We start from the raw sequence: 25,211 nt of genomic DNA, 5'->3' as shown, positions 1-25,211 counted from the left end.
GGGTCTCACATATCCATGTCAAACATCTCCAGAGTGAACTTTAAGAGACAGGGTTTACTTCTGTTCCAGATTAAATTACAGATATTGGGATGCTGGGACCCTGATATATGATTGGTCTTATGTTGATGATGGTCAGTGGACATGAAGCCTTCCTTGTTGAACCAGGAGAAGGTCCTCTTCTGTGTGGAGACATGATAGACACCACTATTGCTCGTATCAGGGAAGGTCTTGCTTCAGAGGATGGTTGCCTCTTGAATATCTGTAGGTTCTTAGTGGTACTGTTGCTGTTGATTCACCACTAAATTGTAATGACTAATACACTTATTCAGTCTGTCATGTCCAGAAGTAGAAGTAACGTAATTCCATTGTTTACATGTGACAATACATCTTGTTTACCAGATCTGATACAAAGCCCAAGTCTGAGTAAATAGTTGAAAAATCATTGACAACATCCAAATAGAAATACTTTCATAATAAATACTGAAGTTTGCACAAAACTTAGCCAGGAATTTCAGAACAGTTATTCTGCTGTTGAATATGTGAAGTATTTGGCATAATGCTTTAGTTCAATTTGCTGCCCTTGTTCTGACAATGATTTGGCAATACTATTATGGGCCTGATTCTAACTTTGGAGGACGGTGTTAAACCGTCCCAAAAGTGGCGGATATACCACCTACCGTATTACGAGTCCATTATATCCTATGGAACTCGTAATACGGTAGGTGGTATATCCGCCACTTTTGGGACGGTTTAACACCGTCCTCCAAAGTTAGAATCAGGCCCTATATCTTAAAATCTCAAGAAAGAATATCTTGTGAGTATAATGTAAGGTGCAAATCCTCAAAGAAGCTGTTCTGAGGATTGCAAGGTAGGTTGATTCAAAGTGCACTGTTGTTTTGTCTTCTCTAGTGTGCTGTCTCAATTTTCCTAACATAGATGCACAAAAGGTGTCTTACAGTTGACACCTAAGTGGTAGTCCGTTTATCATTTTTTTGAGCAAGACGTCTTCTCAAGAGGCATTTGCCATCATCATATATAACACTAACAAAAAGCTTAACAAACTAGTCAAAGAGGCAGAAAGGTAAAGGGGGAAAGTAGGTTATATATGGGCATTAAAATAGAGTGAAAGATACCAGCGTATCTCATCTAATGAAAGGGAGTGCAACAGCTCTTCCTCCAAATTAAACAACACATGCTAACCTCATACTAAGTATTATTCTCTTGGTTTGGTTTAGCTGGCATCCTCTGATAATCTAGACCTATATCATATCAGACACTTGTGTACTACGTGCCTTAAACCCATCTGATATTAATGAGGCCGTATGGCCAACTATTCAAATTTTGTCCCATTGAGTCTTTTCCTTAACATTGTTGAGAATTATAATGATCGAACTTGACAATAATCAAATATATTTTGATCCTGAAAATAGACAAGGCAAATTTGAAATGGCCTTATTTTTATTTCTTGCACAGCAACCACTAGTGAGACTGAAAGGTGGAGCGAACACTGGAGAAGGCAGAGTCGAGGTGCTAAAGAATGGAGAATGGGGGACCATTTGTGACGATCGATGGAGCCTCCTCTCTGCCAGTGTGGTGTGCCGAGAGATGGGCTTTGGAAGTGCAAAAGAGGCCTTAGGAGGAGCAAGGCTGGGGCAAGGTGAGACTGAAGGAATTATAGCTTTGTTGTTTCCATTGTTCAAACCCCAGTAGAAGAATTTTCAGTGCAGTGGGAAGCAGTTGCACAGAGAAAATGTAAATGTATGTTAAAGATATAGAAAAGGTTGGTTGAAAAAGTTGTGGCAATCGCAATTGGTTTTCATCTCTGAAATCAACTACATTGTTTCATTTTCTAAGACTGGCATTGATTGTACTTAAGTCAAGCAATATTACTGGGTCCTTTCTACTGGAGTCCTGATTCATTCTTCTGTCTATGAATGCACGAGTTCAGTAGGACCATCTGAAAAACAGACAACACCTGTTCCCTATTTGGACTTAGACTCAAAGATGGGATGCAAACAACTATTGCAGGATTTTGGAAGGATAACCTCCAACTGGTGAATGAGGGGGACAATTACAGCCTTGGCACTATGTGTTACTGTGGACAATTCAAAATTCCTGCTCAGGATACCCATAGTTATCCGTACTCTCTAGCTGGTTCTTCTCTTTTCAGCGCTGGCATTCCCAAAGAGTGACCATGAGCTCTTTTACTTCTAACAAAGTCACCACCCATTCCACAATGTTCTTCTTTACACCCCCATCTTTTTCAACATGTGCCTGGTTCTCCATTATGATGTATTCTTAGATCAAATTATGTCAGTGTAGTTGTACACTAACCTGAGAAGATAGTCACTCCATCAGACCTGCAGTTCCAATCTATGGTAAAAACTCTAAAATCCGGAATATTTTACTTTGTGCTATGAATGACATTTGGAATTGAGCAAATACTTCGGTTTCTATATCTTTCACTTTCTGCCATGTTTAACACGTGGTGGGCAATATATTGGCAGTCGCAGCTCACAGTGCTGTGAAATTAAAAAACGTACCTTTCTTGCTTCGTCGCCGCGCTGCCACTTCTTCTTCCTGGTAGGAGGCTCAGAGCAGCGTTAAGATTGGTTGGGCAGACTGGGAGACTGTGTCTGCTCTCTCCAACCTGGCAACACCGTGCCGGACTGGAGAGAGCATAGTGCACATGTGTGTATGGCAAGCCTGAGACGGCAGGCCAAACACATATGCGCACGGAGGGGAGTGCACAGTGCACTCCCCTCGTCCCTGTCATCCCCATTGCCCTGCCCTTTTAACAACAAAACGATAATAAACATGGTTTATTATTGTTTCGTTGTAAAAGGTTTGCAGCGGCTGCTGCTGGCGGGGTGGGGGAGGGGGCAATGCTCCTCCACCATAGCTGAGGAGCAGTCACTGAATATTGGCCTTAATAATAGCATGTATAATTCACTGAAGGATTGTTCTCGTGCATGCACTGGGGAAATACCATAAGATAAATTGTTCACTCGACAAAATATAGAAACCAGCTCTAAATTAGTTTGGCATATGACATGGTAGACATGATCATAGAAATGCCACATGCAGCTTTATGTCTTTGAACTAGGATATACAGACTTGGGAATCCTTTGAAGTGATTCATTCCTACAGTGTGTATCGTAAGCCACAGATTACCTGGTCAACAAACAATTTGTATTTACTGTTTACAAAACACAGTGGGACATGTGGCTTCTTCCAAGGCTCTGTAATCATGTATGTTACAGGTTTTCATATTTTTGAACATCATTCATTCTGGGATATTACACATCTGTTCCACTTTTCCCAGGGACTTTGAACTGAGATGATTTGATCCTTTATTCCATATGAACCAATTGTTGTAAATCGATGTAATTGGAAAGTGATTGGGCCCTGTTTGAACTACAAGCTGTTGCAGACATTGGCCCTCATTACAACCCTGGCGGTTGGTGTTTAAGCAGCGGTGATATGCCAACAGGCTGGCAGTAAAAAACATGGGATTTGGACTATGGCGGTTACCGCCATCCAAAATGCCACCTCAACACACCGACCGCCAGGTTGGTAACGGACTTTGGGCTGGACACTTCAGTCTCCAACCCAGCGGCCGCCACAATCCCACCCCCGGGATTACGACCCGGCCTACCGCCATGGTTTTCGTGCCAAACATACCGCCATGAAAACCATGGCGGTAGGCACTAGCAGTGCCAGGGAATCCCTTTCCTGCTCATGGCAAAGCTACCAAGGGTTGAGCCAGGATTCATTTATTGAGGCCTTAACTGGACCTAGTGGGGTTTGGTGGCCTATTGCTTAGTGTAGGTACTTACCTGCCCTGACCAATATTCCACTTTCCAACACTGACCAATTCCAAAGGGACCTGGCCTGGAACTACCTGGGGCCTTCTGTTGGAGTGAGTCTTGACACCCCAAGTGCTGAGGTCAGAGGACTCTTGGATGTGCCAACATGTGCTGCTCCTAACATCCTGAAATGCCTGGGGCTTAGAAATGTGTTTTGGTTCCAAAGAGCTCCATAGAACCAGAACAAAATTACCAATTTAGTTGATGAATGTGCATTGTCGCTGTGCAGAGACTCAGGTTGCTCCAGATTGGAGGTTTTTCTGCAGCAGCAAATTTGTTTCAGCTGGACATGACAGCGATGTTGTGTAGCATTGTGGCAACCTGTTCAGTCACAGCTTTCAGACTTATTCCAGTTGGAGGAATTTTAGCTCCAAAAAATGACTAAGTCCAAAGGTAGAAAACTTCACTTAGTGAAGGCACCTTAAAGCTGGCGAGTCAATTTGAGATGTCCGAAAAGCAGGTAATATCTTCCCAAACGGGTGCTTCCTGGGGGCCACAGCAGTCACAAATATGGAGAGCTCCTCTGTGCTTGGTTACTTCCTCTTTGCTCATCTCTACACACGATACAAAACCAGATATAGGTTGTTCCCCTGTGGTTTGACCATTTGCAACATGCTGATAATACTAATCACTACCCAAACAAACAAACCAGGTGGTGAGGCATACATGGAAATGCAGAAGGAGGCTCCACTGAGTGCTCTCAGTTAAGACTATTTACTCTGTGCCATACCTACCAGGGGTTGAGCTTGGATGTAAACTACTGAAAACGTAACTCGACTGAACAACAATAGCACTATTATTAATATTGATGGTGGAGTACCATCCACCCCAACTAGTAATCCACTTTCTGACAGTACTATTGACCAAGTTCAAGTGGGGCTGCCAGCTGAAGAGGTTCTTCTTCTTGACACTGCTGACAGTATTTCAAGAGGAGAGTTTTAAGGAACTGATTCAAAAGCGACATCACTACCACACTTTGCAATTTTATTTTTCTTAATGTTTTCATATTCCTGGGGGTCATCAGGTAGTCTGATATAAATGGATAACATTCTGTGCTTTCTTAATACATTCTCTGTTTACCACACCTAAAATTGAAGCTGTTGGTACTTCCAGGAGGCCATGAGGCCCTCAAAATGCTGTTGTCATTGATAGACAGTGGAGATGGCCGTGAACTTGCAATGGTTCAGTGCAGATGAGATGAAGAATTCAAACATTGCATGTCTTCAGGGCAATAAGGTGGAACTGAGGCAATGGCAATCAATGAAAACAACTCGGTGAAATAAATACCTAATAATATTTCTGTAGAAACAGTAGACATAGAAAAGCACATTATCTTCATTAATTTATGCAGAAGCATGATAAGATATTCCTGGACGTTGTGATTCAGAGACAGAATTTTACGTAATGGTTCTATTTTTTGTATTGTGGCATTCTGTTAGCACATCATAACTCTCAGAAACCCTGAAGTGCTTATGTGTGATTGAAAGAAAAGGTACTGTTAAATGTTCAGAGAGCGATTACCTGCTCAAATAACCCAGTGATGGGAAAATACAGGGGCAACAGGCGCTGGAGCCTGCTTACCCTAGAGCATTAGAAGGGAATATAAAGATTCCAGGGAAAATCGAGACAAATACAACAGCCTATTGTAAATGTTCTCTTTCCATTTCCGGATTCTCTCATCCATGCTGCTGAATGTAAACACCCCTCTCAATCAAATTAATACGCTTTAAGCAGGACACGTTTCTCCGGCCCAGACATGGTTAGGAAACAGGGAATCTAGGGCCAGATGTAGCAAGCAGTTTTGCCCATTCTGTGTCTATGGGAAAATGTGTTCGTACATATGGCCCCTAGTTATGTTTTTAGTCTTTTCAGCTGTCCACGCCGTGCATGCCTGTCTGCCAACGCACACAGTGGCATCGTCTCTTAAGCCTCCGAGTCTGTGTGTGGCACTGCGGTATGATGCTGTAACATACACTGCATGGCAGGTGGGTCTGGCTGGCAGCCACGTATAAGAGATCAGTGATGCGATTTGTTTCATTGGACTGCCTGTCACACCCTCCATCAAAATAATACTCTTCTTTTTTATTGAAATGCCAGCTGTGCACAAGATGTCTTTAATTTGGTGCAGCTACATTTAGATGACGGATCAAAGAACATCTTGCTAAAATGAGCTGTCCTATTCATCATGGATTAGCTTAGGTCACTGGTATTGGATTCAGTTACAGAATAGCACACAACAGTTTTCCATTTGGAATTGCAGGCTGTCTATGGTTTGACTTGAGGCTTGACAGAGATACAGGTTAAAGTCATTCGCTCTTAAAATGATGAGTTTAAAAAAAAAAAACCTTGTACTGGTGCAGAGTGCGAGGTGAAGCCTGTTGCTATTATAATCACTGTAAATCCAGAGATTAACATGTACAACTCATACACTCTCTAGGAGTGCATCCTTAATGTGACACTTTGTATTGTAGCTGAAACGAATGTATATAAACGAATAAATGAAATGGACTGTAAAATATATTTGCTGCTGCCTCTTTCATCTTTGAACATCTACCTTTGCTTACCTCTCGCTAACCTCCCCTCATATATTTCTCATCCTGATCTGTTACTGCTTTGGACTGGAGGAGCATTTCATGTGGCATTCCTAAATGTTATATTTAAGTAAATATGTAATAAATAAATAATAAATCTGCTTTCAAACAAAACAAATAACTCTAGAGTAACAGCTTCCATAATCGAGGGTTGACATCTTTTGGTTTAGTTGAACATGTGTGTCCACTCAAATGATGACTTAATTGCTTTAAATGCTGCAGTTAGATGTCACCCTTCATATGGTAATTGATCATGGATACAGTTTAGCATGGTTCTAGACCATCAGGAAGAGTTATGTAATACTCTGGCCTAGATTTACTAATACTTTACTCATAACTGTGATGCAAACTGCCACATACTACGTATTGGGATTTTTCTGGAAAGTAGGCCTAAAATAGTGCATAGTAGCATTTTGCATTACTTTGCATCAAAGAGGTGTTCTATAAGTGGGACTTGGGCATACTTAGGCGTTTCCAACATCAACTTCAAAACCTTTAAATATTCAAGAAGAATAATACATATCATTAACATTATTATTTGAACAACAGAAACATGTCTCAAATCAGACTGAGTTGATATTTGACAAATCAAATTAGCAGAGTTCAAGAATCAGGGGCTGATATATGTTATCCTTATACCTAACCAAATTAGAACATGTATGCGTGGGAGCAGGCTAACACATCCGGACAAAATACAAAAGAAAGACAGAAATTAATTTGGAAAAACATCTGTTTCGGTCTAAAAGAAACTAACTAGAAAAATTAAATAGACAGGTGTCAGCATTGTAACTCCTATTAGATAAAACAGGTGAGGGAAACACAGCATTAGCATGAAAATATGCCTCTTCTAGGGTCGGCATTCAAGAGGAGGTCATTAACAAAGCATGTAGATCATCATCAAAGTCCAATAGAAACACCATCAGGATAAGTGCAGAACACGAGCTGCACAGGGAAACAATCAGAAAGCATCCAAAGGACAACTAGAGAATTAACCCCTTCGCTGCCAGGCCTATTCCCCCTCAGGTGCCTTGCCTTTTTCTGGCTATTTGGGGCAGGGCGCGCTTAGGCCCTCATAACGTTTTGTCCACATAAGCTACCTACGCCAAATTTGCATCCTTTTTTTCCAACATCCTAGGGATTCTAGAGGCACCCAGACTTTGTGGGCTCCCCTGAGGGAGACCAAGAAATTAGCCAAAATACAGTGAAAATGTATTTTTTATAAAAAAGAAATATTGGAAAAAAGAAGAAGGCTTGTGGTTTCTTCCCTGAAAGTGGCATCAACAAAGGGTTTGCAGTGCTAAAATCACCAGCTTCCCAGATTTCAGGAAAAGGCAGGCTTGAATCAGAAAACCCAATTTTTCAACACAATTTTGGCATTTTACTGGGACAATCCCATTTTTATGATTGTTTGTGCTTTCAGCCTCCTTCCAGTCAGTGACAGAAATGGGTGTGAAATCAATGCTGGATCCCAGAAACCTAAACATTTCTGAAAAGTAGGCAAAATTCTAAATTCAGCAATGGGTAATTTGTGTAGATCCTACAAGGGTTTCTTACAGAAAATAACAACTGAAATAAAAAAAATATTGAAATTGAGGTGAAAAAAACAGCCATTTTTCTCTGCGTTTTACTCTGTAACTTTTTCTTGCAATGTCAGATTTTTGAAAGCAATATACCGTTACGTCTGCTGGACTCCTCTGGTTGCGGGGATATATAGGGCTTGTAGGTTCATCAAGAACCCTAGGTACTCAGAGCCAATAAATGAGCTGCACCTTGCAGTGGGTTTTCATTCTACACCGGGTATACAGCAATTCATTTGCTGAAATATAAAGAGTCAAAAATAGGTATCAAGAAAACCTTTGTATTTCCAAAATGGGCACAAGATAAGGTGTTGAGGACCAGTGGTTATTTGCACATCCCTGGATCTGGGGTGCCCATACTAACATCTGAATTACAGGGCATTTCTCAAATAGACGTCTTTTTTACACACTGTCTTATATTTGCAAGGACAACATGTAGAGAAAGACTAGGGGCAATAACACTTGTTTTGGTATTCTATGTTCCCCCAAGTCTCCCGATAAAAATGGTACCTCGCTTGTGTGGGTAGGCCTAGTGCCCGCGACAGGAAATGCTCCAAAACACAAAGTGGACACATCACATTTTCTCAAAGAAAACAGAGGTGTTTTTTGCAAAGTGCCTACCTGTGGATTTTGGCCTCTAGCTCAGCCGCCACCTAAGGAAACCTACCAAACCTGTGCATTTCTGAAAACTAGAGACCTAGGGGAATCCAAGATGGGGTGACTTGTGGGGCTCTCACCAGATGCTGGTACCCAGAATCCTTTGCAAACCTCAAAATGTGGCTAAAAAAACACTTTTTCCTCACATTTCGGTGACAGAGAGTTCTGGAATCTGAGAGGAGCCACAAATTTCCTTCCACCCAGCATTCCCCCCAAGTCTCCCGATAAAAATGGTACCTCACTTATGTGCTTAGGCCTAGCACCCACGAAGGGACATGCCCCAAAACACAACGTGGACACATCACATTTTTCCACAGAAAACAGAGGTGTTTTTTACAAACTGCCTACGTGTCGATTTTGGCCTCTAGCTCAGCCGGCACCTGGGGCAACCTAGCAAACCAGCGCATTTTTGAAAACTAGACAACTAGAGGAATCCAAGATGGGGTGACTTGTGGGGCTCTGAGCAGGTTCTGTTACCTAGAATCCTTTGTAAACCTCAAAATTTGGCCAAAAAAACACTTTTCCCTCACATTTCGGTGACAGAAAGTTCTGGAATCTGAGAGGAGCTACAAATTTCCTTCCACCCAGCGTTCCCCCAAGTCTCCCGATAAAAATGGTACCTCACTTATGTTGTTAGGCCTAGCGCCCGCGAAAGGAAATTCCCCAAAACACAACGTGGACACATCACATTTTTCCACAGAAAACAGAGGTGTTTTTCACAAATTGCCTACCTGTGGATTTTGGCCAGTAGCTCAGCCGGCACCTGGGGCAACCTAGCAAACCAGCGCATTTATGAAAACTAGACACCTAGGGGAATCCAAGATGGGGTGACTTGTGGGGCTCTGACCAGGTTATGTTACCCAGAATCTTTTGCAAACCTCAAAATTTGGCCCAAAAAAACTTTTTCCTCTCATTTCGGTAACAGAAAGTTCTCAAATCTGAGATGAGCCACACATTTCCTTTCACCCAGCATTCCCCCAAGTCTCCTGATAAAAATGGTACCTCACTTGTGGGGGTAGGCCTAGTGCCCGGGACAGGAAATACCATTTGAAGTGTCTTTTGCAAAGTGCCTACCTGTGGATTTTGGCCTCTATCTCAGCTGCCACCTAGGGAAACCTACCAAACCTGTTCCTTTTTTTAAAACAAGAGACCTAGGGGAATCCAAGACGGGGTGACTTGTCGGGCTCTCACCAGGTTCTGTTGCCCAGAATCCTTTGCAAACCTCAAAATGTGGCTAAAGAAATACTTTTTCCTCACATTTCGGTGACAGAAAGTTCTGGAATCTGAAAGGAGCCACAAATTTCCTTCCACCCAGCGTTCCCCCAAGTCTCCCGATAAAAATGGTACCTCACTTATGTTGTTAGGCCTAGCGCCCGCAAAAGGAAATGCCCCAAAACACAACGTGGACACATCACATTTTTCCACAGAAAACAGAGGTGTTTTTCACAAATTGCCTACCTGTGGATTTTGGCCAGTAGCTCAGCCGGCACCTGGGGCAACCTAGCAAACCAGCGCATTTAAGAAAACTAGACACCTAGGGGAATCCAAGACGGGGTGACTTGTCGTGCTCTCACCAGGTTCTGTTGCCCAGAATCCTTTGCAAACCTCAAAATGTGGCTAAAAAAATACTTTTTCCTCACATTTCGGTGACAGAAAGTTCTGGAATCTGAAAGGAGCCACAAATTTCCTTCCACCCAGCGTTCCCCCAAGTCTCCCGATAAAAATGATACCTCACTTATGTGGTTAGGCGTAGCGCCCACAAAAGGAAATGCCCCAAAACACAACGTGGACACATCACATTTTTCCACAGAAAACAGAGGTGTTTTTTACAAACTGCCTACCTGTGGATTTTGGCCAGTAGCTCAGGCGGCACCTGGGGCAACCTAGCAAACCAGCGCATTTATGAAAACTAGACACCTAGGGGAATCCAAGATGGGGTGACTTGTGGGGCTCTGACCAGGTTATGTTACCCAGAATCCTTTGCAAACCTCAAAATGTGGCCCAAAAAAACTTTTTCCTCTCATTTCGGTAACAGAAAGTTCTGGAATCTTAGAGGAGCCACAAATTTCCTTCCACCCAGCGTTCCCCCAAGCCTCCAGATAAAAATGGTACCTCACTTATGTGGTTAGGCCTGGCCCCCGCGAAAGGAAATGCCCCAAAACACAATGTGGACACATCACATTTTTCCACAGAAAACAGAGGTGTTTTTTACAAACTGCCTACCTGTGGATTTTGGCCTCTAGCTCAGCCGGCACCTGGGGCAACCTAGCAAACCAGCGCATTTTTTAAAACTAGACACGTAGGAGAATCCAAGATGGGGTGACTTGTGGGGCTCTGAGGAGGTTCTGTTACCCAGAATCCTTTGCAAACCGCAAAATTTGGCCAAAAAAACACTTTTCTCTCACTTTTCGGTGACAGAAAGTTCTGGAATCTGAGAGGAGCCACAAATTACCTTCTACCCAGCATTCCCCCAAGTCTCCCGATAAAAATGGTGTAGGAGGCTGGCCTTGCTTGCAGTGGGTACCAAGGGGTACTTACACTCTGTACCAGGTCCAGTTATCCCTTATTAGTGTAGAAGAGGTGTTTCTAGCAGCTTAGGCTGATAGAAGGTAGTTATAGCAGAGCAGCTTAGGCTGAACTAGGAGACATGCAAAGCTCCTACTATACCACTGGTGTCATATGCACAATATCATAAGAAAACACAATACACAGATATACTAAAAAATAAAGGTACTTTATTTTTATGACAATATGCCAAAAGTATCTCAGTGAGTACCCTCAGTATGAGGATGCCAAATATACACAAGATATATGTACACAATACCAAAAATATGCAGTAATAGCAAAAAGAAGTAATGCAAACAGTGTAAAGTTACAATCGATTGCAACAGGAGCACATAGGTATAGGGGCAACACAAACCATATACTCCAAAAGTGGAATGCGAACCACGAATGGACCCCAAACCTATGTGAGCTTGTAGAGGGTCGCTGGGACTGTAAGAAAACAGTGAGGGTTAGAAAAATAGCCCACCCCAAGACCCTGTAAGGTAGGTGTAAAGTGCACCTACAACCCCCAGAGAGCACAGAAGTCGTGATAGGGGGATTCTGCAAGGAAAACCAACACCAGCAGTGCAACAACAGTGGATTTCCAGACCTGAGTACCTGTAAGACAAGGGGACCAAGTCCAAGAGTCGCGACAGTGTCGAGAGTGGGCAGGAGCCCAGGAAATGCCAGCTGAGGGTGCAAAGGAGCTGCCACTGGATGGAAGAAGCTTGGTGTTTTGCAAGAACAAAGAGGACTAGGAACTTCCCCTTTGGAGGATGGATGTCCCACGTTGTGAAGAAGCTTGCAGAGGTGTTCCTACGCAGAAAGACCACAAACAAGCCTTGCTAGCTGCAAGGGTCACAGATAGGGTTTTTGGATGCTGCTGTGGCCCAGGAGGGACCAGGATGTTGCCACTTGGATGAGGAGACAGAGGGGGCGCCCAGCAAGTCAGGGAGCCCTCACAGAAGCAGGCAGCACCCGCAGAAGTTCTGAAACAGGCACTTAGAAGAGGAGTGAACTGGAGTCCACCCGAAGACAGAAAAGGGAGTCCCACGACGCCGGAGGACAACTCAGAAGGTTGTGCACTGCAGGTTAGAGTGTCGGGGACCCAGGCTTGGCTGTGCATGAAGGAAATCCTGGAAGAGTGCACAGGAGCCGGTGCTGCTGCAAATCACGCGGTAACCAGCAATGCAGTCTAGCGTGGAGAGGCAAGGACCTACCTCCACCAAACTTGGACTGAAGAGTCACTGGGCTGTGGGAGCCACTTGGACAGAGTTGCTGAGTTCCAGGGTCCACGCTCATTGTACTGAGAGTGGACCCAGAGGACTGGTGAAGCAGTCTTTTGTTGCCTGCGGTTGCAGGGGGAAGATTCGGTCGACCCACAGGAGATTTCTTCAGAGCTCCTGGTGCAAGAAGGAGGCAGGCTACCCCCAGAGCATGCACCACCAGGAAACAGGCGAGAAAGCCGGCAGGATGAAGCGATACAAGGTTGCATTAGTCGTCTTTTCTACTTTGTTGCGGTTTTACAGGCGTCCTGAGCAGTCAGCAGTCAATCCTTTGGCAGAAGGTGAAGAGGGAGATGCAATGGAACTCTGGTGAGCTCTTGCATTCGGTATCTCAAGAATTCCCCAAAGCAGAGACCCTAAATAGCCAGAAAAGGAGGTTTGGCTACCTAGGAAGGAGGATAGGCTAGTAAGAAAGGTAAGAGCCTATCAGAAGGAGTTTCTGACGTCACCTGCTGTCCCCGGCCACTCAGAGCAGTCCAGTGTGCCAGCACACCTCTGAATCCAAGATGGCAGAGGTCTGGGGCACTCTGGAGGAGCTCTAGGCACCTCCCCTGGGAGGTGCAGGTCAGGGGAGTGGTCACGCCCCTTTCCTTTGTCCAGTTTTGCGCCAGAGCAGGGCTGGGGGATCCCTGAACCGGTGTAGACTGGCTTATGCAGAGATGGGCACCATCTGTGCCCATCAAAGCATTTCCAGAGGCTGGGGGAGGCTACTCCTCCCCAGCCCTGACACCTTTTTCGAAAGGAAGAGGGAGTAAAACCCTCTCTCTGAGGAAGTCCTTTGTTCTGCCTTCCTGGGCCAGGCCTGGCTGGACCCCAGGCGGGCAGAAACCTGTCTGAGGGGTTGGCAGCAGCAGCAGCTGCAGTGAAACCCCGGGAAAGGCAGTTTGGCAGTACCCGGGTTCTGTGCTAGAGACCCGGGGAATCATGGAATTGTCTCCCCAATGCCATTGACAATTCCATGATCTTAGACATGTTACATGGCCATGTTCGGAGTTACCATTATGACACTATACATAGGTAGTGACCTATGTATAGTGCACGTGTGAAATGGTGTCCCCGCACTCACAAAGTCCGGGGAATTTGCCCTGAACGATGTGGGGACACCTTGGCTAGTGCCAGGGTGCCCACACACTAAGTAACTTTGCACCCAACCTTCACCAGGTGAAGGTTAGACATATAGGTGACTTATAAGTTACTTAAGTGCAGTGGTAAATGGCTGTGAAATAACGTGGACGTTATTTCACTCAGGCTGCAGTGGCAGGCCTGTGTAAGAATTGTCAGAGCTCCCTATGGGTGGCAAAAGAAATGCTGCAGCCCATAGGGATCTCCTGGAACCCCAATACCCTGGGTACCTCAGTACCATATACTAGGGGATTATAAGGGTGTTCCAGTATGCCAATGTGAATTGGTGAAATTGGTCACTAGCCTGTTAGTGACAATTTGGAAAGCAGAGAGAGCATAACCACTGAGGTCCTGGTTAGCAGAGCCTCAGTGAGACAGTTAGTCATCACACAGGGAACACATACAGGGCACACTTATGAGCACTGGGGCGCTGGCTGGCAGGGTCCCAGTGACACATACACTAAAACAACATATATACAGTGAAATATGGGGGTAACATGCCAGGCAAGATGGTACTTTCCTACAAATGGTACCTCACTTGTGTGGGTGGGTCAAGTGTTTGTGACAGGGAAGAGCCAAAAACACATCGAAATTGAGGGTGAACCAAAGTGGGTCCAAAAGGGCAAGTTGAAAAAAAACATTTTTAGGCTCGCAAGTGCAGCAGAAATTGTATCGGTATAGATGAGACAATGCTGGGTGGTAGGAATTTTGTGGATTCCTGCAGATTCTGGAAGGTTCCATCACAAAAATGTGGGAAAAATGTGTGCTTTCCAGCAAAGTTGCAGGTTTGCAGGGCATTGTGGGTAAGGAAATGGTGCGGGGTGCATGTGAAGCACACCACCCTGGAATAAACTAGATGTTTAGTTTTCAGATGTGTCTAGGTCTTGTAGATTTTTCTACATGGCAGCTTCCCAAAGTAAAAAAATGTGCAGCCCTCACCATTCCAAGTGGGACGATTTTGAGAGTTACCAAGCTCTCATGGCCCAGATGTAAAACAAAAACAAAAAATAATCAAATGTCTTCTTTCTTGCCATGGGATAAGATGTTTTAGTGTGCGGGGGAGAGCTGAATGACTGTTAGCCCCTTCAGTTCGGGTGGGGGCATAACCAGGCCCATACTGGTTGGTAGCCACCACCCCACTACTTTCTTTTATTGTTTTTATTCCATAGCATCTAGTAGACTTTCTGACCCCCCCCCCGGGTGTGGATCAGGGGTAATTGCCCAATCTGCCCACTGGTGGGCAGAACAACTTTGGCCCCATTTATTTGGGGCGGGGATATGGCCGTACCCCCAACCTCTTATTTTGAAAAGAAAATCTTCCCTGGTCTCTGGTGGGCTTTCTGACCCCCTTGGGGGCAGATGGGCCTTCCAAAAATAGGCAATCTGCCCCCAAGGGGGACAGATATGGCCAACAGTAATGTGCCCCCATGGGGAGCGACCCTTGGCCAAGGGGCTGCCCTCCCAAAGCAAAAAACACACATACACACACACCAATCCTTGGTGTCTAGAGGTTTCTGCCTCCTTTGGGGGCAGATTGGCCTAAAACAAATAGGCCGATCTGCCCCCAGGGGGGCAGAAATGGCCTAATAATAATTTGCCCCCACTCAGGAGCGACCCTTGCCCAAGGGGTCGCTCTCAAACATAAAAATATCCCTTGTGTCTAGTGGTTTAATGGCCTAAAAGTAATTTGCCCTCCTGGGCAGTGGCCCTTGCCCAAGGTGCCACTCCCCTTATGCACAAGTACAAAAAAGAAATAATAATCCCTGGTGGCTAGTGGTTTCTGCCCCTCTTAATGATAGAGGAAAATAAATGATTCATCACTTTTACATGACTACAAATACAAAGACTTCAGGCCTACTTATGCTAACACAAAAAATTTGATGCATTAATATTGTTACTATTAAAACACACATATTATGCAAACTTTTTAAAATTCATCATTATTAATATCATTAGAATATGTAAAACCATTTCATTACAAATTGTAATCTTTGTTAAACATCATAATAGGTATAACAGAGAAGTGCGTCTATTCTATGCGCACGTAACTTTATACTAGTAAATCACGCCTTAGACATTGTAAGTCAATTTCATTTCACTGCAAAAAGTTACTCTAATGTGTAAAACATACTTCAATATTATTTTAACCTTGTTAGCTCATTATCAATTCTGATAGGCACAATGGTGTCTGCCACAAAATAAAACACGAACACTTTTAAAATACGGGTCAGTGCAGCTTTTCTCTATGTTAAGCCTTTAACGAGAAACCCTCTGCTGATGTCTGGGTCACTAAAAGCATTACAAAATTTTACGCTCCAAAAGAGAATTAGCTGCCGATAGAGTCATTGAGTTGCTCAGTGAATTTATTAGGTGGTTGATGGCAGAAACACATCTGTCCACTTCCTGACCTCAGGTTTACCAAGTAGCAATCTCATAGTTACTGTGAACAGTTTGTTTGTCAGGAATCTTAACAGGACTTTAAGAGGGTCTGTCTATTGACATAATGAAATGACTATATTCAGGGACTATTTTAATCAGCTTAGCTTCAATTTTAGAAATGTTAAAATCGTTAATATTTTTTGCATAAAATTAACAGAGATATACAATTACATCACAAAAAAGTATCTCAAAACATTCTCTCATTTATTTACAATACACATAACGTAAACTTGGTATTTGCAAAGAAGGGACATAGAAGGATACATCAATGGCTCTTTGGAAAAAGTTGCCATTTCGATCTTCAACTTGTTACGCCAGAGTCTCGCCCAGCGACATTTACTGCTTTGCTATCAGGAGGAGGGCAGGTGTCTTATGGACAGCCAGGGAGAAGCTGGCAGGCAGCTTCATTTCCTTTGCTGTAAACGTACCTCATGGTGGCAGGCCCGCCAGTACCATCGCCTGCACATCCATGCTTCTCCTTGGGGGCCAGTTGGTAGAATGCTGTCATCATCTCCATGTTAATCTGGGATCCTCTTCCCAGAATTCTCAAGTGAAGATTTCTGGGTTATTGAATAGCCCAATCCAAAAAGGCAGCTCCTCATACCTTTAGCATACTATCCCAGACTATCATGGCATCAAGTATCTTCCTGTGATGTAATTCATGTATTTTCCTTTCTGCTCTTTGTGTTGCAACACTTCTTCGTTCTGATGGGTGTGTTTCCTTGCTCCCGTTGTCTCGAGCTGTGTCTGCAATGATTCCTGAAGTTATTGTTCTCCATCTCCTGTCCTCCTCAGCCTTTTGGGGTCCTTCTTCTGGTTACCACCAATGTTCCCTCTAATTTTTCTTCCTCCTGTGCGGCAACAGAATGCTCATGTGCACACCTTTCTAACTTGTGTGTGCAGATGAGTGATCAAATGGCCAACTAAGAAAATTGACTATCTACCACTCGAAGGTTGACAACAAGCATGGCAACATCAATAGGTCTGACTCATAAATGAAAGTGCCTCTTTATTCTGTGCCTAAACCCATCAATGAATACGGGCCTCATTATGAGTTTGGTGGATGGGATAACCCGTCTGCTGAACTTCCAACAGGAAGTTTGCAACCATGCTGGCTACATACCCAACGGCCCATTACGACTTTCCTGCTGGGCTGACGGGTCAGAAGATAGGGCTGCTTGAAGAATATGAAGATGCACAATGAATATCCCATTTAAAACACTTACAGATTATTTCCATTACTCTTGAATAGGGCTTAAGGGAAATTCCCCTTGAATTTGGCTCGGGTTTCTACAGAAACTTTTCTGTACTGAACAATACCAAGATCCAGTAATTTCAAAATATATATTTAATACTTTTGAAAGGCTTGGGTGGCAACTACATAGCCTTTTGTTATTATACCATAAATGTGTTAATTGGGTCATGTTTGAGGAAATACATTTATTGAGCTGACCATATATACATTCGTGAAATTGTTGTTTTTATAACACCGGCTTCAGCAATGAGTCCCTTCAGGGAAGACGTTCTATTTTTGGGGCTGGGTGGTTCTGGATTTACAGCTATTTGCTGTTCAGTCCTACAGGCCCTGACATCTGCCCTGATGTACGCCTGGCTCGGTGCCTGGGTAGGAGACGTGGTAAGAGTATACAGACCACAAGCCCGCAAGGAAATAATTTTAGCATCAAATATGTTCTCCACCACCCATACCCAGATGAAAGTCCTCCCAAAATAGAACTGAGGAGTACACCTGATGATTTTAGTTTGTGGTGACCTCCAGAGAAGAAAATTAGCCCATTGATTAATGTGACCTGTCTAGGGAAGGGCTATTGGCTGCCACGTCTCCCATATTGTTGAACTTCAGACCATTCCAACAGTGAAAATGCCCCTATATTTTTGTGGACAGTGAATGTCTCCTCTGAAAAGACTACCATTGATTCCCTAAATAACCATTCTTTGGTATATGTTTTGCCAAGTGACATTTTATACTACTTTTCTTCAATCAATCTCAGCACTGTTGAGGCATGCATAATATGAAATTATGGTCTGCCTGTTTGCAAGTTCAATTTATAGCTGAAAATGCCAAGAGGTCTCATTAGCCTGCTCATTCCCTTCCGCTAATGCACACATGTATAATAAACCTTGGTACTGCACCATACACATGCAGTAGTAAACAAGATGTAGGATATAGGCAATAAATAAATATTAGCATATCCTGATTGACGTCCTGCCCATTAAACCTGCTCATATTTACTCCTATAACTAAATGACCCTGCTTAGGTTCCTTTAGCATTTTGCGTAGGATGTATGTCAGAATATCATATACAGCAATATTTTCTGCCAGAACTGTTAAGTTCTAAATATTGTTTGAAAAAATATTGGCTTTTACGATGCAGATTTTGTTTTATTAACGTCAATGGAGAAATATGTTTGCAAAAGATTGTTAGACAATATTCTGACTATTATGTTATTATGCCAAACAATCGGAATGCATCGTTCATGAATGATTGTGTATAGAGTCCCTACATTGTCTCCATACATCCAGCTGTATTCTTATTTTTGTTGCTAGTAAAACTACCTAATTTTAATTCCCCATTAAACAATAGCAGTCTGATCACGGTATGTGCTGCACTAAGCTTCGGCCTATAGTAACAGCCTCTAGGCAGACAGCAGTGTGAAGCATATGGAAATACTGTAGCTTCTGCAGGATATACAGATCATCACAAGACTCCGGACCTGATTTAAAGTTTGACAGAGCGGATTACTCACTCACAAACCTGACGGATATCCCATCCACTGTATTACGATGCCATCATAGCCTATGGAGATCGTAATACGACAGACGGGACAACCGACACATTTGTGACAGACTAACCCACCTGCCAAACTCTAAATCAGGTCCTCTGTCTTAGTGATCCAATTAAATGGGGGCAATAAAACTCCACTGGCTGCCAGTCAGAGGGCTAATACACTATGATACTCTTCACATTGCAGACATTGTAATCAATGGCACAAACCTAATAAACCTTCAGGAATGTCTTCCACTCCCAGGTCTGCTAAGATGTCAATACAAACATAAATTAGAAGAAGAGCCCTTGAATTGTGTGTGTCAAAGTGAGTGCAATTTGGCAGCATCTGAGCCTTGGAACAATTGAATTTCAATGTGGATGCTCCTGATTGTGCATGCATCACAATGTACCATTTTGCTTTGATTTGGGAGTAAACATAACTGATGGAGGTCAGAAAGGAGAGTCTTTCGATGTTCATAAGATAATGTCAAATATTACATGGATGTGAAGTGTTTGTATTTACCACCTTCCTGTGCAGTGTTCTACACGTTTTTATATTTCTTGAAAGGTTCCTCGACTCCTCTCTAAAACTGAGAATACTCTCAGATAAATTCCAGCCACATCCTATTTCTTGTACAAACTGGGTCATTGCTCAAGATAATGTGTTTGGATTATGGAGCCAGCGGAAACTTGGCCGTGGTCTGAGTTTCCCATCCTTTAAAAAAATACAGACTACTGGTCCCAATTCCTGCAGAACAGAAAAATCAATTTCATGAAATATAACAATACAGCATGAGAATTTCATTAGACATCTTGCATAACCGACAGTGTTGCACCAAACCTAAACAAACATTCTAACTAGTCAAATCGAAGAAAGCAGTATATTGCAACATAAAAACAGGACAGCCAGCCTAGCGGCTGTCTTTTCTCGTATTGTATATGTTTCAGGAAACGTTCTCGGAACTGAAAGACGTAAATGAACCTGAGATCACAGATGACAACAGATATTGCACAGATCCTGCTGGCTGTCCTTAGTAGCAACCCCGCGGAGGAGGGGCAGCAAAGGCAGAAGTGCTATAAGTGATTTTTTGGGTGGTGCTCCTTGTTACTCTTGCCTTAATGTTGACTGCCGTTTTGGTACATGTTTGCTGCTGCTAAATGCTGTAGTGTTAGCTAGGAGCTGGCCAGGCACCAGTGTCGTGTTTTTGTAGGACTCACTTTTAGTCTCTCATCAGCCAGCCCGCAGTAGCCAGAGGGCACACATTTTATGCTGGTAATGCATGCGGTAAGACGCCGAGGTAGGGTTAACAGTTACACATATTGTGGACTATCTCATTCTGCAATTTCTGGCATACAGCAGAGGAGTTTCTCTGGGCTTTTGAATACTGCAGCCAAGGGCCCAAACAACTACATACCATATTCTGCTCAGATGCCTCATTACTCAATGACCAGCTAGCCACCAACCTAACAGATGGGGTTACCATGATGTAAACTGTATCTAGAATTCTACCCCTATTCCTTCCATGATTATGTTTAGATCTGATTGTGGAAGATGTGTTGCTGAGGAGATTGTTGCAAGTTTTGTTTGCCTAAGGGTACCTAGAGTATGTAAGACCAATTGCTCTTTCCACTGTGACCGTGCAAATATACCTTCTTAATTTGACACTTGGGTAGAGAACAGTAATATGGACGGAGACTGCTGCTGAACATTCAGTAGTCGCAGATTAGTACCCTCATTGTTGATGTACAACACCCTGTTTCACACTCAGTACCACGAAGTGGTATCTTCCGCCTTTTTTATTGCACTTTTATGGTCGTGAGCAATCCACACCATAACATTCAGGAATGAGAAACAAAAAAATGTGGTAACCTATCTCAAAAGGTGACAAAAGTTTGTATCCATGTACCAATACTTTAGCATTTTCACCCTAAGACCGACCTAGGCGTATCTCCAAATGATGGGTTTAACACGAAAACACTTTGGCCCTCATTCTGACCTTGGCGGTCTTTTCGCAAGACCGCTGAGTTACCGCCGCGGTGAAGACCGCCGACCGCGGCGGTATGCCGCTGTGCGCATTCTGACCGCTGGGAGCGTTCCGCCGGAAAACCGCCAGCAGCCACACTGGCGGTCGGCGGGAAAGTGGAGACTGGTCAACCTCCACCGCCACGCCAGCAGAACACCGCCCACAGAATTACGACCCACATTTCTGTGTGGCGGTCTTCTGTTGGCGGTCTTCTGTTGGCGGTCACGTCCCTATGGCTCCCGTCGCCTCCCGGAGGACCAACGCACAAGGTAAGTTGATCGTCCGTGAGGGGAGGGGTTGGGGGGGTGTTGTGTGATGTGGGCGTGCATGGGGGTGTGCGTGTGAGTGTGTAGAGGGGGTGTGTGAGTGCGTGTATGCGGGCGGGGGGTGCTGCTGTGTCTATGGGTAATGTGTGCTGTTCGGCAGGTGCGCATGTCGGCATGTATGTGTGCGGGTATGTGTCCCCGTTGTGTATGTGTGTGTAGGGGGTGTGTATATGTGCATGTTGGGGGTGTGTGCATGTCGGGGTACATGTATGTGCATGTCGGGGTGGGGGTGGGGAGGGGGTTCGTACCACCTCTGGGGGGTGGCAGGGGGGTGGAGGGTGTGGGGGGAGGACTCGGGTGGGTAGTGGGGGGTGGGGGAGACCCCTATCAGTGCCAGGGAAGGAATTCCCTGGCCCCGATAGTGCTTACCGCCATGGTTCGCACGGCGGTTCCCGCCCGCAAGAAACCGCGGCGGTAGGCAGGGTCATAATACCCTTGGCGGTCTTGGGACGACCGCCGGGCCGGAGTGCGCAAACTCCAGCCCCGCGGTCATGACCGCCGCGGCGGTCGGAGTGGAGAAGTAGCGGTCGGTCGCGGCGGGGACCGCCGCGGTCAGAATGCCATTTTTAATACCGCCGGTCTGTTCGCGGTCCGACCGCCGTCTCTCCGCCGACCGCCAGGGTCAGAATGAGGGCCTTTGTGTTGAGATTAAACTCGAATGCATTTCACAGGCTTAAGTCTTAGCTGCACTTTTCCCTATTCTGAAAATTGTCTGCATTATATTTTATTGTAAATTTTAGACTATCAGGCATTCTGTGCCAGTACAATTTTGTTCCAAAAACCTAAAACTAGTTATCTTGAAATTAGTGTACACTTAAGGGAATGGCTATATTTAATAAAATCTCTGCTGCCTGATAATCTTTCACATAAATATTCGTTTTCTTCTATTCTGCTGAAGATGAAGGACTTGCCAACTGGCAGAGCCTTTTATCCCCATTATCAGCCTTCCGTCCCTAGATTTAGAAGATCTTACAAGGGGAATGAAGACTCAAGGACAGAGAGTCTGTACTCTTTGTGTAATGCTTAATAGCTACCATGTTCTTATTATATATCAAACTGAGTGTGAGTATACTTTGGCCCAAACATATCTCAGAAAGTGATGCTTCATTGCAACTTGATTTCTTGACATGAGAATATTTATGTGGGGCTAAAACAAATAGCTGTGCCCCTCAAGTGATGCCTCTATTTTCTCCAAATGTATATCTTGTTAGAATAAATAAAGTGAATGAGCAATTGACAGGGCTATCAAATGGTTTATAGATTGATGTATTAATTGGTTGACTGATTAACTTGATTGTTTTGCGTATTAATTTGTTGAATTTTTAGTTGGAGTATGGAGCATTTAATTGAACAACCTTTAATTTAATCATTGGGAAATTAATAGGATAATTTAATAAATGTTATCGAAGATAAACTTATTCAGTATCCACATGTTTTAGTTCAGATGAAAAGATTGTGGTGTAGCCTGTAACAATGCTGTAAAAACATATTGTTTGCAGCTGACCTACTACTAAACACACATTGGAGGATAACATGCCACAAGATTGTTCTGAGAGCAAAGAAAGACGCATTATGCCACACAAACTGACCAGACATGAAGCCAGTGCCCTTTTTTTCTGGTAACACAGTTCTAGGCAGCCAGGAAGAGCATCATCAGTAAAAGTGCTACAGACAGCAAACCCAACATCTTTGCCAAGAAGGTGGCAGCAAAATATCATTTCACACAGGGCTACAAAAACACATACAAACGCTTTGCATCAAACCAAAATTGTTTAAAGTCTTTTAAAAAGTGACTGAAACAGAAGAATGACACTACCTATGGTATATCCCTAATTCTAGGAGGGTGTCTCCATCCTTCTTCAGGGCAATAGGGAACAATATATGAGATACAGTCCAAGAAAACATAACAGTCTCCATATGAGCCTGCCACACTGTTTAGGATTCAGTATCCCAGAACTCCTCTACACAGATGAATGCTGCCCAAGTAATCTACATAGCAAGGGCATGGTGCCTCAACAGGAATAGGGCCATTTTTGCACCTGATGATGTTGTGGAAGACCATCATTGTATTCCTCACAGGATACCTTTTTGAAGAATCAAACACAAAAATGCCAGCTAGTATTTTAATTGTTATTTAAACAAGCACTATAAAGCAATGTTTCTGAGAAGAAAAGAGAACCTATAGATGGGAACCCTCACCTACACAGGGAGGTATGCTTCATCATAGGGTCCCTCCTCATACCACAACAGCCTGTTTTGGTGTGGGCTACAACTCCTGAAACAGGAAGAGCTCTTCAAAAGTAAACCAACCCTATGAAAGTCTGAGGTGTGTGTGAACTAAGCAGAGTGCAAAAAGTAGAAAAAAGGAATGTTGTGAAACCACACGAACTCCTGGTAGGAGCCAGCGACTTTATTCTGTCTACCAAGGAAGGATTAAAAACAGTGGAGTGAAGCAGAGAGGGGCTCATCCCTGACTACATTAATTGGTCAAAATGTTTCTGCCCTAAAATTACCCTTAATAAAATATAGTAGGCATTCGTCAGGACCTAATAGTCACTCTGCTACAAAATCCAGTGATAAACTATAAAATGATAAAGATACTGGTACAAACAATGTTCACGAAAGAGACAAAGGAGAGCCACATCTTTATGGTACCTGTGAAAATGAAATGCTATAAAGTCAGAACATCATACGTGTGTAGGTATCCATGTGGCATTCCTACATGGTACTTTGATTCTATATTTATAATATAGTTGTACCCCAAAACACATTGAAAGTTATGTGTCCTTTAAATGTCACAATTGCAGTGAACGGTGCAACAAATGTTCATAATATCATTACTGAATAAAGGCATGATGAATTCCTACCCGCTACTGTCAGGTACTCTGTCTGCACTCGAGGCAAGCCTGGCAAGGAATCCAGGGCTTTGGCTCTAAGCACATACCAAAAACAGGCTTTTTTTTATTGTTAAGCTTGGGAATCAACCCAAACAAGATTACAGCCATAAAAAGCAGTACTAATGAAGTGAGGTTCTATTATGTTGGTTTGGTAAAGGTGGGGCATACTGCCTAGTTCCTACTTTTTGGAACTGATGAACCGCATTCATGTATATTGATGCATGTGCTTTTAGCCACATCCCTGGGTTCACTGATGTCAGGTATCAGCCAAGGAGACATAGGGCCTCATTATGACCCTGGTGGTCTAATCACTGCAAGGGTTGCGGTGGCAGTCTGAGCGCCACCAGCACCGCCAGATTACTGCTTAACGTCACCCTGGCAATGCTCGCGGTCCTAATCCATCAGGGTAGCATTGCATGCAGCGCTGCCCTAGAGATTAGGACCCCTTCTCCTCCAGAGGTTTCATGACGGTAGCACCGCCATGAAAAGGCTGGCAGAGACAGGGTGCAGGGTGCCCTGAGGTGGGTCTTCACGGCCCATGCACTTGTCATGGGCAGTGCAGGGGCTCCCCGGGCCAGCCCCGTCACAATGTTCACTGTCTGCTTTGCAGACAGTGAACATTGTGACGGGTACTGGTGCACCTTCCGCACTAAAGCATTGCCACCAGCTCTAATATGAGCCGGAGACAATGCTGTTGGCTGTTTCCCACTGGCCCAGTGGGTGGAAACTGAGTTTCTGCCCGCTGGGCCAGCAGCAAACTCATAAAGGCCCGGCAAGGAGGCTGCCACACTGGCGGCAACCTATCCGTCGGGACTTCTGCAGATGTCTTTTCTGTCCGCCGAGGTCATAATAAGGCCCATAGTGTGTATGTATACACCATTCCCCTTCTAAAGATAAACTGAGAAATGTAATCACTAATTAACTGTTATAGTAACAAAAGAAACAGTTTTGAGAGAAAAATGTCACCCACTTGGGTTCCAAAAAGCTGTTCTATTATTTACCGGCATGAAACTTATGTGTGACAGGTGCTTGCGGGTCCCAAAAAAGCAGGAACCTGTGCTTTCACCCTCTTAGAAACAACAGGATTGATGTA

The 25,211-nt window shown here is 44.0% G+C and overlaps 1 protein-coding gene across 1 annotated transcript in view; it reads left to right on the top strand.

The window, feature by feature from the left end:
- Positions 1–25,211, top strand: part of LOXL2 (lysyl oxidase like 2) — a 408,112-nt gene that overhangs the window by 266,175 nt on the left and 116,726 nt on the right. The window contains exon 6 of the mRNA XM_069214120.1: positions 1,474–1,657. Coding sequence (XP_069070221.1) covers positions 1,474–1,657 — 184 coding nt within the window. The remainder of the gene's footprint in view (positions 1–1,473; positions 1,658–25,211) is intronic.

Source organism: Pleurodeles waltl, chromosome 11 (genome assembly GCF_031143425.1).
Source record: "Pleurodeles waltl isolate 20211129_DDA chromosome 11, aPleWal1.hap1.20221129, whole genome shotgun sequence".
In the NCBI taxonomy this organism is placed as follows: Eukaryota; Metazoa; Chordata; class Amphibia; order Caudata; family Salamandridae; genus Pleurodeles; species Pleurodeles waltl.
This window is presented reverse-complemented; position numbering and strand designations above follow the sequence as displayed.